The 14317-nt window shown below is 36.6% G+C and overlaps 1 protein-coding gene across 1 annotated transcript; it reads right to left on the bottom strand.

Moving 5' to 3' along the window:
* Nucleotides 1-496: 496 nt before the first annotated feature.
* On the bottom strand, nt 497-5705 carry LOC120076844 (protein EARLY FLOWERING 3). Its single transcript, XM_039030787.1, has 4 exons — nt 4894-5705; nt 3563-4431; nt 1848-1899; nt 497-1743 (listed from the first exon to the last, which is right to left on the bottom strand). The coding sequence occupies exons 1-4, from the start codon at nt 5107-5109 to the stop codon at nt 730-732; spliced, it is 2151 nt and encodes a 716-aa protein (XP_038886715.1). The 5' UTR covers nt 5110-5705; the 3' UTR covers nt 497-729.
* Between the last annotated feature and the right edge of the window lie 8612 nt (nt 5706-14317).

Genomic DNA, 14317 nt, shown 5'->3' with positions numbered 1-14317 from the left:
GATACACGACTGATTGTCTAAAACAGAATCTTTAAAAATAAATAAACCAAACAAATTATGTACGAAAGTATCCCAAGATTTACTCACGAAGTACATTACCTAGGTATTCTAGTATTATATCAACTCTCAATTCATTCGAGTACAAGTCATATGTGAAAATTTGATAGATTGAAATTGATTACACATAACATAATCGTTATTCTTAATTATTTAGTAAATAATTAGTATCTTGTTAATCAACTCAGGTTTTAATTAAATCATCGATAAAAAAAATATCAAAGAAGAATGAAATGGGCATTCCAGAAGCAAATTCCCAAACAATTCGCCTAAGAAATACATCAAAATTTTCTTTCAAGGTTTAAGTTGAAGTCCAAATTCCCATGACAGCACTAAAATATGGGTTTGTAGTCTCTGAATAGAATAGAACGCAAGCATGTAACTGAGACAGATGAGGGTTATTTCCTTAACAGAGCAAAAACCAGATGCAAAAAGTCTATAGTCACACTGAGATACCTCACTCATATTCCCATGGCATTGACATGTAAATCTCCAGAAATGTATTTACATATGAATAAACTGTTCTGAGGTAGGGGAACAGGGGGTGGGGGAGGGGGGAGAAGGTAAACAAAACATTATACTCCAAAAGCAGTGTGTAAAATAAACTAATAAACAACATAATGAGACAATTCAAAGATAACTGAGGTAAAGGAAAAGGGGAAAAGGAACTGGCTAAGTTGAGTCATCATACTGTTTCCTCTCATTTTGAATAGATTGGAAAATTCGTGCAGCTGATTCGTTTGCAGATCTTCGATTGTGTGGCACAACTCGAATCACACGTTTTGTTTGGTAGGAGTCTGAAGGTTGAGGACCTTCCTCTACAACTGGGGGTACTACAGGGAAAAGTGGAAGCACATCATGGCTTTCAGCAGTTCGATTGGCCTTATTTCCTTGCACTTTGCTAGCAGGACTAGTTACAGGACTGCTTGCAGTACTTACTTGTACCTCATTCCTTTTGGGTGCTTGAGACTTGGCAGTTTGTGAAACAGTTTGATTTTCATCTCTATCTCTCTGTGTTGAAACATCATATGAAGTTTGATGCTGCACATTGGAAGCGGCCAGACCTCCCGATAATTGATTCGGATCTCCTGTGTACCAGTTAACTTGATCAACAGCCAAACCTGACATACCCGGATTCATGACTGGCATGCCATAAGGGGGGAAGTAAGGACCACCAACCATGGGAGTGCTAGGAAGAGCTCCAATTCCTTGATGAACAGAAGCAGGAAATCCATAGGATGGGTTCATCATAGGAGTCATTGGACCATAAGGTCCACATCCTCCATAAATAAATCCAGGCCCAGGGTAAGGCTTATATATGAGTCCTTCAGAAGGAGACATTACAGGAACCAGCCAGTGATGTGCTGATGTCTGGTACCAACTGCTTAATTTATTATCAGAAGAAACAGGAGTAGGTTGTGGATTTACTGAATAAGGCCCATTAGTTGAAGGCTGGCAATTAATTGGCGCAGGAGGAAGAGATGTCTTCCCAACAGCATTTTCTGCTGAACATTCCACATTGTGTTTTGGCTTCTTAGGGTCATCACTGAGCTGAAGTTGCACATGTGATTTGACAGTGTAGTCTGACCTAAGTTTCTTTGCAGGAAGAGGGCTCGGAGAAGAATTATCCAGAAAAATACTATCGTCAAGTAACAGATGAGGCGATCCAGCAATTAACCGTTGGACCTGTTTACATGATAGATCAATTAGACGGAGAGGGAGAGAGGTGAATCAAAAATATGAACCTCAGGGCACAAAGGCTGCTATTTGAAGAAATTAGATCAGTTTACCTTAATAAGTCTATGCAACTCGAACACTTGAACCTCGAACACTCTCTGTTGACTGCAGAGTAATAAAAGTTCAAAGAATAAATCACACAACATCATGAGTGAAATCAAACCGCAACACATTTTGAAGCTAATAACCACAATCAATCCATAGCTTATAAACATCATGTTGAAGTAGTTGCCTACATAACAAGCCATCACAACCTTAGCACAGAACCGACCATTTGCAAGGTAGCTCAACTAGCCTGATAGCAGGACACAACCTTAAATCTTCTATTAGGGTCTAACAATCTTGCTGCATACAGTTATTACCTATAAGACCTGAACTGATTTCAACATTCTAGGTAACCTATTCAACCCCAAGATTCTCTAACTTCTCAACGTCATCAGAACCTTAAACCCTCTCTAATTAAATTTGCTGCCAGACAGCCATAATGCTTTCCATAATTGAAGGAAAGCATACCTAGGTGGAGAATATGACATCCACATACGATGTTTTTTAATGTGCAAATATCAAATCACTTTCTTCAGGGATCTAGTTAATGTTTCGTACAAAATACAAATAAGAAATGCTTAAAGGACCCAAATGCTTATGAAAAAGAATAGATAAAGATTAGCATAAAATTTTCATTCCCAATTCTTCAATGCTAGACAAGCTCCAAACAAACTGCCCTAATACATTACAAATAATAATAATAATAATAATAAATCAAATTAAAATTAAAAAATCTCAACACCATGATAAATGAACAGAAAAATCAGAGTTTTCAAACAGTCAACTAGGCCTTCATCTATTACCCATCAGCAAGTAAAATCAATAAAAAGGAGAAGTGATGCACAGAATAAATGTGGCATGAATTCTTCTCCAAAAACAAAGAAAAAAGAAAAGAATAAATGTGGCATTCATTGGTAAAACAAGAGTTCTTTTCTTTTTTTTTCCCTTGATCGAAAAGCATGGTAATAACAAGAAAAGCTAGCAAATATACTCTTCTTAAGTAGTGTACTCTGCAGTAGAGGGGAAAGATCTAAAAAGAACACTACTTTCATCCATAAAATCGATTATACTAAATCTAAAGAAGTTCTGTACTGTCAAAATATCCTCCAACGAATGCTCCTGAAATCGTTCATACGCTCCATTTCTGCTTTCATCCCCCATGTGCCATCAAAGGAAACTTTCCACGTGATTACAGAAAAAAGGAGACTGAGCAGTACCCAACCGAGACAGTCATATATTTACACGAAGCAGAATCCAATGGAGGATGAATGATCAGATAATCAGTTGTCTCGGAGGTTGCCCAGCGCAAAGTAACTGTATGCACATTGCACAGTTCCTGCTATAAGATGATCCAGTAGCCATGTCAAAATATTATTGAGGGCCAAAGATTCACTTAAAAGGGTACCTGAGATTATAAGTTCTTACCTTTTCTAAGGCATAAAGTGGTTCGTCATTCAAACATATCTACTTCTATACTTCCAACTTTAGTACTTGAGCAAAGAATTAAATGAAAGAACAATGTGAGCACAAAAAATCACAACGATTAGACAGAAATGAAATAGTTCATTGAAAGGGAGTGCTGGCACTTGAAATGCATATCATCTAACTTCTCTATAGATACAGATAACTTTCAATTTTTATATCAGTTATATAATAAGCATGACATTCAGATGCATCACCCCAGGGAAACAGAAAAGACAGATTATAATGGCAGGGAACTTACTTGATAATTGCTCTTCTGGCTTTCCAGAAGTGTTTTTGACCTATTATTCCTACAACATCATCTGGACAGATATCCGAGCCAGAAATTGAGTCAACCATTGAGTTCTCAGAGACAATGTCACTTTTGTCTGCATTCCCCACCTGCATGTAACTATAAGTCCTTTCTACATGATTCTCATAATTGTCAACAGGGATGTTCAAGCTCTCATTCTTTCCCAAAGAATGAGATTCAACTCTTGAGCAGGGAACACTGTCTACCTCCCCAAATCTTGTAGGCTCAACTACATCAACGACAAATCCACTCTCATCCAATTGAATACTGGATCTTGAATGTCGCTGTATCCAAATATCACTATTTTGCAATTTGTCAAATCTGGTATTGGATTTATCTTGAAATATTTGATCTTTAGATATATTGTTTTCCATCTGAAGTCCATCAGCATTTCCTCTATCCGATAAATTTGTTGTGGACTTTGCAGGATGAACCCTACTTTTGTCATTAACCTTCTTCCCAATTGTTACTTGTCTCGAGTGGGCACTAGAGGATGTAAGATGACTTTGACCTTTTTCATAACCAGCTTGCAAAATTGTAAAACAATCAGAATGTTTTGATCCAGGAGAAGACAATTTTTCCTCGTGGTCACTATTTTGAACTCTACTTTTACCCATGTTGGATCGGTCATACACTGGAACTGTGAAATCATCTTCATCTTCTGTTTCTGTTGTCTGCTGACTCTGCTCATGCTGAACCGATGGAGGATTCTCATTTACTTCACCAGATGGGAGAGCTCGAGAATTTCCAACCTGATTAGTAGAAGTTGCTGACGACACGTTTAATGGCAGGCGTGGATTTCCATCGGTTCCTGTACCCTGAAAAGATTTTCAGTTGGGGTGTTAAGAGCACCATTTTCCGAACAACCAAACTCTCATGGATCTAGTAGCTCCTTATATGTGAACACATATTTTCACTAATGTAAGTAGTGTCTGTCTGTCATGGGAAAAAATAAAAACCATTGAACTCGAGTTTGCAATGATTAGTCTGATTCAAGATTGTTAGCTAGGAATTAAATAAACAAGGAGTAAGGGAATAACGAGTAGCCAACAACAAACTTACAAAATAACCGGTATATTCCATGCTCCAGCAATAAACAAACATCAACCCCAAATGATCACAGTTAACAAAGTAAAATATCAGACTATCGAAATTAATGTCATTAGGTCTGTTAACTATGTTGGACAGATAAATTCAAGAATATGCTGTGAACTTCCCCAAATCCCACATCAGATGCAAAAGTCAATTTTCAAGCTTACCAAACACAAATTACTATCTACCTGGCTTGAGGATGGAGTGGTAATTGATTTTCTGGAGATGTTTGTCTTAAGAGGGAGAGCCCCGGGACTCGAAAGTTTGGATGGTACAGTGAAGTGTTCATAGAGGGCCATCTTATTCCTTGGAGGCGCTCTTGGCCATCCTTTCTCGGTGTCATTAACATGGAGCCTAGGGAACATAGGTTCCATCGGCTTCTCGTCATCCTTTCCTCTCTTCATCGTTTCTTCTCCCAAATTCAACCCAAAGTACGCTTACAAAGACATGTATTCCCATTCATTTCAACCTCCAATACCAAAGAAATACTTCGAGTAGCTAGAAATTAGCCTTATAAGTCGATAAAATCAATAAAATAGTCTAACTTCATTCAAACCCAGAATTTATCCACCTGAAATCAGCTCGGAAATTTGCAAGCCCCCTAAAAACGAGCTCAAAGTCCAGCAAATTTCCTAAAAACCAAGCTTTGATACTCCAAAATACAAATAACCCAACGGACAAAATTGAACTCGCTTTCTTGTATGTATGAAGAACCAACAACTTACCCGGAATTGAAATCCGATCGAATTGAGCTGAAACTTCAGACCCAAATGGATGGACAAGAATGCAAAAGGATATGAATCGTTGAACAGAAAAAAGAAGATGAAGAGAGTGAGAAGCAACGATGAAAGAGGAGAAATCGATAACGGGACAACGGAATCGGGAAGAAAGAGAAAGACGAAGAAGAAGGGGTAAGGCTTAATTCATGGATTTCTATGAAATCATAGAGTCAATAAGAGAAAAGGGGCAAAAGTGCGAAGCCGTGGGGCCTGTTAGGATTGAGCAAGAAGATCCTTTTAGATATAAACCATGATCTCCGTTTTCTACCAAACCCAATACTTAGGTAAAAAATAAAAAATAAATTAAATTGATATTGAAGGAGGAGAAAAAAAACAATTGGATAAATACGGGAGCCAAATGCTTCATTCTTTTATTCTTTTTTTTATCTTTTAAAGAACATTATCTTATTCTTATTTCCACAAATATTGAAAATTTTGCACCATGTAGTTGGAATAATCAAAATATATTGAAGAATAGCTAAATTTTTCTAATAATAAATTTTACTTTTATTTATTTAATTAATTGGTAGATAATAATAATTCTGACGAATTATAAATTTGAATCTTTTTGTTTGAAATTGGATTCTAATATTTTTAAGAATAAAGATACGATTAAAAAAAATAAATTTAAGATTTTTAAAATTAGCTTTTGGGATTATGAACAAAAAAATCAATTAAAATTTAACAAATATAAACCTAATGAAATTATTCTCATAGTATCTTCTCTTTATATATATAGTTTTTTTTTTTTTTTTTTGCCATGGTAATCCTATTATTATTATTATTAACAACGATATTTATCAAATGTTTTTTCAGTTCAATACAATATCTAAGTGAAAATTTATATCTTGATAAATATAAGTTGGCTTATGTTCTTTTTGGTTAATATTGCTCAAATATAAATCATTGTTAAATATAATTCATAAGTATGTTATTTATGTAATTTACATTTTTGCAACCAACTTGAAAAAAAAAAAAAAAAAAAAGTGATTCCACTTTTACTTTCATAGTTGTGCTCTTTAAAAATGGTTTGAAATGCTTATTCTTTGCACATCAACTTTTAAAAACAGCCTTTAAAGACATTAAACAATTTTCTAAGCATCTTACAAAAAAGATTCGTTTTGTTAGTATGATATAGTACATGAGAATCATGATAATATAGTTTCCCTAATTATTATTCGTTTGGTATTATATATACTATTTTAGAAATATCATAAAGTTTATATATAAAAAAAAGTTGCACAGATTTGGAATAAAATTTAAGATTTTCGTTTAGTAACCATTTGATTTTTTTAAAAAAAAATTAAGTCTATAGACATTACTTTCATTTCCAATTTTTTTCATTTGTTATATATAATTTTTTCAGTGGTTTAAAAAACCAAACCAAAATTTGAAAACAAAAAATATAGTTTTTAAAGACTTGTTTTTGTTTTGAGAATTTGACTTAAGAATTCAACCATCATGCTCAAGAATCATTATAAGAAATTATGAGGAAATATTTTTAATTTTTAAAAATAAAAAAAAAGAAATGTTAGTATAATTGCTTTAAATTTACATTGAATAGATATAACCTTATGATCATTCATGCTAAATTGTCAAGAATAACATGTCGGATTCTATTGCAAAATTGATGACAATTATAAGATGACTATTGTCTTTCTCAACCAAAACTTGAAATGACCTTTGTGGGATCTTTCCCTAAATGAGATTCAAGAAAGACTGAATACTTATTGTTTTGGTATATTGGGGATCATAACCTTAAAGTCTCGACTAAGGTTACATTAAACCTTGATTAATTAGGAATGTGCTTCTACCATTAAGTTCATACTCAAATAGGAATCTAGAATCTTAATTAATTAGATCACATAATAAGACACAATCTAATAAAATAATCAATGTGATAAATTATTAATCCACCTACATAGTTCATACTTTAATTATTTAAATACGTCTAACATGAAATGATTATCAAACAGAGCCTAACCTGTGATAATTCGATAGGAACTTGCTTTTTAAAGTTATTATTTTTCAATTTAAAATATTCTGTTAATGGAAAATATTATTTGTATGAAATTCTTTTATCTAGTTTGAACGGGTTTCACACGGCAAAATATATTATATTGATATTTTTCTTTTATTTTACATTTTTATCCACCATAATTTTTTTAGTATAATAATTAAGAATAGAGAGATTCAAATCATAGACAACTTGATGACTAACACGTTTATATGTTAGTTAATATACTCTCTTAAATTAGTTCACTAGCAGGTGAGTTATTAATGTGATAGTGTTAGAACACAACATTCACTATTATCTTATATCTGAAAATTGACATATAATGTTATTCGTTTTACTTGGTTTTCATATATTTGCTTTAAAGTTTCCTTGCAAGAAATATGCCAACTGAGATGTTATATATTCTTCAGTTCTAATTTAAAATATAGCCATAAATCTTTTCTACATATTATTGTGTTAAATTTATATACCTCAAATATCAATAAAATCAAGATTTATGTTCAAACCTCACTTTTTATATCTATTTTTTTAAATTTTTCTTCCTTCACAGTCCTTCGATTGGAAAACTTCTCGTCAACGAGATATTTGGATCCGTGATTATAACTACGACAATTGTAACCAAGCATTTAAGTTGGGAGGAAAAATTATTACTGAAGTAGTAATGTTAGAAGCGAAATCAAAATTAATTACATAGAATTTTAACTAAAAAGGTAAGATATTTTTTTTCACGACGGAGAGATATTTTCACGAGTTTCAAGTAACAATGAAAAAATATCTTCCAAGTATAAAGTCTTTTTCTTTTTTACAGCTCATTACTGAATTCAATGCCTACGTAATTTTTTAATTTGGCAATATTGACTTTTTCATTCATGTGACTGATATTATAAATATATAAATTGAACCTGTTCTTTTAATTTAATGAAACTGTTATTTTCGAAAACATAAATAAATAAAAATAACGAAGCTTTTAAAGAATTTATACCAGTTCTTAAAAAAATTATATAAATTTATAATTTTATAAGTAGCATGGAGCAAGAATGGATGTCTCATTTTTACAAAAATATTGATAAAACATCAATATCAATGGATATTTATAAAAAAAAAATATTTACTTAGTTAAACAAATATTTTACATTTTTTAAATCAGTTAAAATAATTAATGTTTATATTATATTTACATTATTGGTATTTTGTATATCTTTTCAAATTTCATGATTTTTTTACAATATAATAAATATATTGATTCATCTCTCAAATCGATATTGAGTTTATAAAAATGTAGAATATTAAGATAAATGTAAAGAATTTATTATCATGACGTGATTGTCATCAATTTTGCAATTATGCTAACATAGTGGAATCCAACATGTTAAATGTACAAACCTTTCGAAGACCTTTGTGGGAGCGAGAGGATGAGATGAAAGCCCAGTACCCGGAGCTTTTTTAAGGATGAACTTTCGAGGACGAAAGTTCTTTGAGGGGGAAAGAATGTAACATCCCACATTTTTTTTTAATTTTATTTAATAATAATGTAATTTCCAGTAACTTTACTAGTTGGAAATTCAGTAATTGTCCTTGGTTGGAAGGCATGTTTGGAATTTTGGATTTGAAGTATAAGTGTGAGAATTTAAGTGTTGGCGTGAAAATTATTCAAAATTATTCAGTTTTGAAATTCAAGTTGAGAATTAATAGCAGGAATTAATTTTCTTTGGAAAAGGAAAAGAATTAAATAGTATAAAGTGGAATAAGGAAATGATTTAATTATAATTATAATTATAATTATTATTATTATTTTAAAATAAAAAGAAAACCCCATCTTCCTCCTCACACACGACTTCCCCATAATTTTTTCCTCCTACCTTCACGAGTCGAGCCTTCCCTCACTGCCCAAATCCGCCGCGCCTTCCTCACTACCTCCCTTCGCCGCACGAGCCAGGAATCCGCGTCGCCGCCCGCTCCAGCTTTTGGACCACCGCCCATCGTGCTGATCTCGCCCAGCCGGTCTGAATCGCCGCCACCGCTCCAGCCCCTGACTGCCGCACACATCGCTGTCTCCCAGCAGCTTGAGCCGCTGCCGCCCCCCAACCGGTTTCTCCACTGTCCATCGTCGCGCTGCCTATCTTCTGTTGCGTGGGTCTTCGTCGGACTCTTAGATTTTTGTAAGATCTATTTTGTGGTTGGGTTTCTTGAAAGATTTTGGATGCCCACTAAGTTGGATTAAAGATTAAATAGTCGCACTTATCTTGTTTTAGATTTGAGCTTTGAGAAATTACAACAACGACTGTCCAACGGATTCAAGATCATTCGACAAGAGTTTTAGTAAGAGTTATGGTTCTTATTGTTTGGTTTGTGGGCACGCTTTGATTACTGAATTAAGTTTGACTTAACCCTTGTATCTTTAAAGTTTCAAGTTGTCATCCATTGGAATTTAAAATCTGTTAGAAGAGATTTTTGGAGTGGTTGTTGATCAAGTTCTTTGGTAAGCTTTTGGGTATTGTGGTTTTGAATCTGATGTGTCGCAATTATTATTGGACTGAAATTTAATGGTTGTATTCGTATGTTTAGGGTCATTACTTCAAACCGCAGTCATCGTTTGGTTGTCGGAGTTTATCTGTGGAATTTCGATTAAGGTAAGTAATCTTACCACTGGAAACTGCCCACAGGCCAGACTTTAGTTGTATGCTAGCGTGATGAGTGTATGTTAGTGTAAATGTTAGCATGTTGATTGGCAGTATGACCTTAATCAAAGTATGTTCTGGCACGAGTTCTGATTTGTTTACATACACACCTAAGTACTTGATCGTTAGTATGTATAGATTGTGTTTTCATATGTCGATGTCTGATCTGCTAGTGTTGAGGCATACTTGCATGTTGTGGAATTATGATGTAAGGTAGACATGAATGTGGTATAATATTGTGTTTATAATCATGTGTATGTGATGGAGCCATGGTATCAAGGATTTTCATGTATTTTTAGAATTGTACAATGTTGATTCTTAGAACGTTGAGACTATGTGAATATCCTCATTGATTAGTTAGATGCTCACCAGTTTGTGTTTCCTTAGGGATTCACCAGTTTGTGTTTTCCTTCAGGATTCACCAGTTTGTGTTTTCCTTCGGGATTCACCAGTTTTGTGTTTCCTTCGGATTCACCAGTTTTGTGTTTCCTTCGGGATTCACCAGTTTGTGTTTCCTTCGGGATTCACCAGTTTGGTTTCCTCGGATCACCAGTTTGTGTTTCCTTCGGATTCACCAGTTTGTGTTTCCTTCGGGATTCACCAGTTTTGTGGGATACTTAACTACAATAGGATAGGACTCAGTCTCTTATTTGTTCAATATGTTTATGTGCCATATGCGGTACTAGAGGACATAGATGCCTAGTCTAACCCTAGTGGTGGGGTTACTTACTGAGTATTTCATACTCATCTTTCTTATGTTGATGTTTCAGGAAAAGGTAAAGATATACCGACGATGGCACAGCGGAATTCGTGTGTCACTGAGACTAGACTTTTTGCGCGTCCGCATCTTAAAATTTGAGTCCTTATTTTTCCCTTAATATTTAGTTTTACTGTTTGAAATTTATTTCTAAGGATTATCTCCTTTATATAATTTTGTTAGTCTTTAAGAATTTGGGTACCCTATTATTATTTTAACAATTGCATATAAATATCTTTTGAACTTCTCTTGTTTAAGTAGCATTTATTTCAAACAAACTGAAGCGTCGTTTTAAATTATGTGCATGCATTTATTTTAGTAACGGTCTTACCTAAGTCCTAGGGGGTCGGGTCATTACAGTTGGTATCAGAGCCCATGTTTTAGTGTCTGTAGACTGACTTACTACGTAAGTCTAGATAGTCCCTGTCGCCAGTAACGGATTCCTCGTCATCGCCAGGTACGTTCTACTAATGAAAGTTTCAATGCATATGTGAGAACAGTGATGTAGTGTTTTAAATGCATGATGTTTGAGAAAGACCCAGAAATAGTTAGTTAACTACGAATTTATGACAGGACATGGCACCTAACATAGAACAAGGAAAAAAGTTAGAGAAGAAATGCAAGCAGAGAGAGAGGGAGTAGTCAAACTGCTCCGGCGTGCCAATTCTGCCATGACCCAAGTGGATGAAAAAGCAATGGAAGCCCGAATTAGTGAAGCTGTTGCAACCGCTCTGATGGGGAAACTGCAGGAGCTGATCCGTAGCACGATGGAGGACAGCCTGCCCAGACTCAGGCTCAGGAGGAACCGGTGCCACCTGAGTCGTTACGACAAACCCGTCCCCAGGACAAGGACACGCAGGGCCTGTCTCTCGAGGCCAAACATTTAAGGGATTTTCGGAAGTAACCCTCGCCCATTTGATGATCATTAGAGGACCCCACCAAGGCAGAAATGTGGTTGTCATCCATCGAGACAATTTTCGTTTTATGAGGTGCCCGGAAGAGCACAAACTACAATACACAGTCTTCATGTTGACTGGTAACGTGGCAATCTGGTGGTGTTCGGCAGAAAAGATGATCGATATTGGAGGTGACCTTGCAACCTGGGAACAGTTCAAGGAACGTTTTTATGAGAAGTACTTTTCGGCCAACACCCGATATAATAAGCAGGCAAAATTCTTGAATTTGAAGCAGGGCATTATGTCAGTGGAGGAATACGAGCAAGAGTTCGATAAGCTATCTGAATTTGCTCCTGAGCTAGTGGCCACCGAGGCAGCGAGGACCGAGAGATTTATCCAGGGCCTGAGGAACGGGTTGCGAGGGATGGTGCATGCCTTGGATCTCAAGACGTATGCTGCGGCACTGCAAGATGCTGTGAGGATTGATACCGACTTCCAGGGAGGAGAGGAATACAAGAGGTCACTCAGGATTGGGACCTCCACAGGTCAGAAAAGGAAGCCTGAGCACAGGACTCTTGAACATCAGCAGAGGGGTCAGAACACATTGCATGCTCTACATCAGTGGGGACAACAGAGCACCCAGGCTGGGAGTGGCAGGGAGGATAGGCCGATATGCACCACTTGCGGTAAGCAACACTGGGGACGTTGTTTAGCCGGCTCTGGAATTTGTTTCCAATGTGGCCAGAAGAGGCATATGGCAGATAGATGCCCAAGGAAGAATGCGCCTGAGCACAAGAGCCAGCCCGTAGGCTCGTTCCAGGGAGGCCCGAACCGCCAGCAACAGCAGAGAAAGGTATTTTCTACCACTCGGCGTGAGGCCGAGAAGTTAGGCACCGTGGTGACAGGTACACTTCCCATTTTGGGACACCATGCTCTTATTTTATTTGACTCTAGCTCTTCGCACTCGTTTATATCTACTGTATTTATAAGACATGCCATGTTAGACTCAGAACCGTTGCCATTTTCATTGTCTATTTCCACTCCATCGGGAGAGATCATGTTAGCTACAGAAAAGATAAAAGCATGTCAGGTAGAGGTAGCCAATCGCGCATTAGATGTAACCCTGATAATTTTAGATATGCGTGCTTTTGATGTTATATTAGGCATGGATTGGTTAGCTGCTAACCATGCCAGCATAGATTACTTTCGTAAGGAGGTTATCTTTAACCCTCCTACAGGAGCCAGTTTTAAGTTTAAAGAGGTTGAGACCGTAGTCCTACCTAAAGTGATATCCGCATTGAAGGCCAGTAGGCTATTCGACCATGGAACATGGGGCTTTATGGCCAGTGTAATGGACACCAAGGAGAATGAAGTTACCTTGACTTCGGAGCTAGTAGTGAGGGATTTTCCAGATGTGTTTCCAGAAGATCTTCCCAGACTGCCCCCGCAGCGAGAGATAGATTTTGCCATTGAATTGGAGCCAGGCACAACCCCTATTTCGAGAGCTCTGTACAGGATGGCCTCAGTAGAGTTGAAGGAACTGAAGGTCCAATTGCAGGAGTTGTTGGACAAGGGTTTCATTCGCCCTAGCGTGTCACTATGGAGTGCACCTGTTTTGTTTGTGAAAAAAAAAGGATGGATAGTTACGTCTGTGCATTGATTACAGAGAGTTGAACAAGGTAGCCGTCAAGAACAAATATCCCCTTCACAGGATCGATGATTTTTTTGACCAGTTATAGAGAGCTACGGTATTCTCTAAGATTGACCTCTGGTCAGGGTACCACCAGCTGAGGATAAAGGATAGTGACATACCCAAGACAGCTTTTCGTTCGAGGTATGGATATTATGAGTTCATAGTGATGTCATTTGGTCTAACGAATGCACCAGCAGTGTTCATGGATCTGATGAATAGGGTGTTCAAGGAATTCCTCGAAACCTTCGTGATCGTTTTTATTGATGATATTTTGATTTATTCCAAGACAGAGGCCCAGCATGAAAAGCATTTGCAGAAAGTTTTGGAGACGTTGAGGGCCAATAGGCTATATGCTAAGTTTTCTAAATGTGAATTTTGGTTGGAGCAGGTGTTCTTTCTAGAGCATATGGTATCCAAGGAAGGTGTCTCTGTGGATCCTACAAAGGTGGAGGCAGTTACGGGTTGGGCTCGTCCAACCACGGTCAGTGAGGTGTGCAGTTTTCTGGGGTTAGCAGGCTACTACAGACGGTTTGTGAAGGACTTCTCTCGCATAACCGCCCCATTAACTCAGTTGACCCGGAAGGGGACAACATTTGTTTGGAATGAGGCTTATGAAAACAGTTTCCAGGACCTCAAGCAGAGGCTGGTTTCGGCCCCAGCTCTTACAGTACCGGACGGATCAGGTGGTTTTGTCATTTTTAGTGATGCATTCAAGAAGGGGTTGGGATGCATATTGATGCAGTAGGGTAGAGTAGTTGCTTACGCTTCACGTCAGCTGAAGAAGCACGAACA

The sequence above is a fragment of the Benincasa hispida genome, chromosome 4 (assembly GCF_009727055.1).
Source record: "Benincasa hispida cultivar B227 chromosome 4, ASM972705v1, whole genome shotgun sequence".
In the NCBI taxonomy this organism is placed as follows: domain Eukaryota; kingdom Viridiplantae; phylum Streptophyta; class Magnoliopsida; order Cucurbitales; family Cucurbitaceae; genus Benincasa; species Benincasa hispida.
Note: the sequence above shows the minus strand (reverse complement) of the source record. Positions and strands in the feature narration are given on the sequence as shown.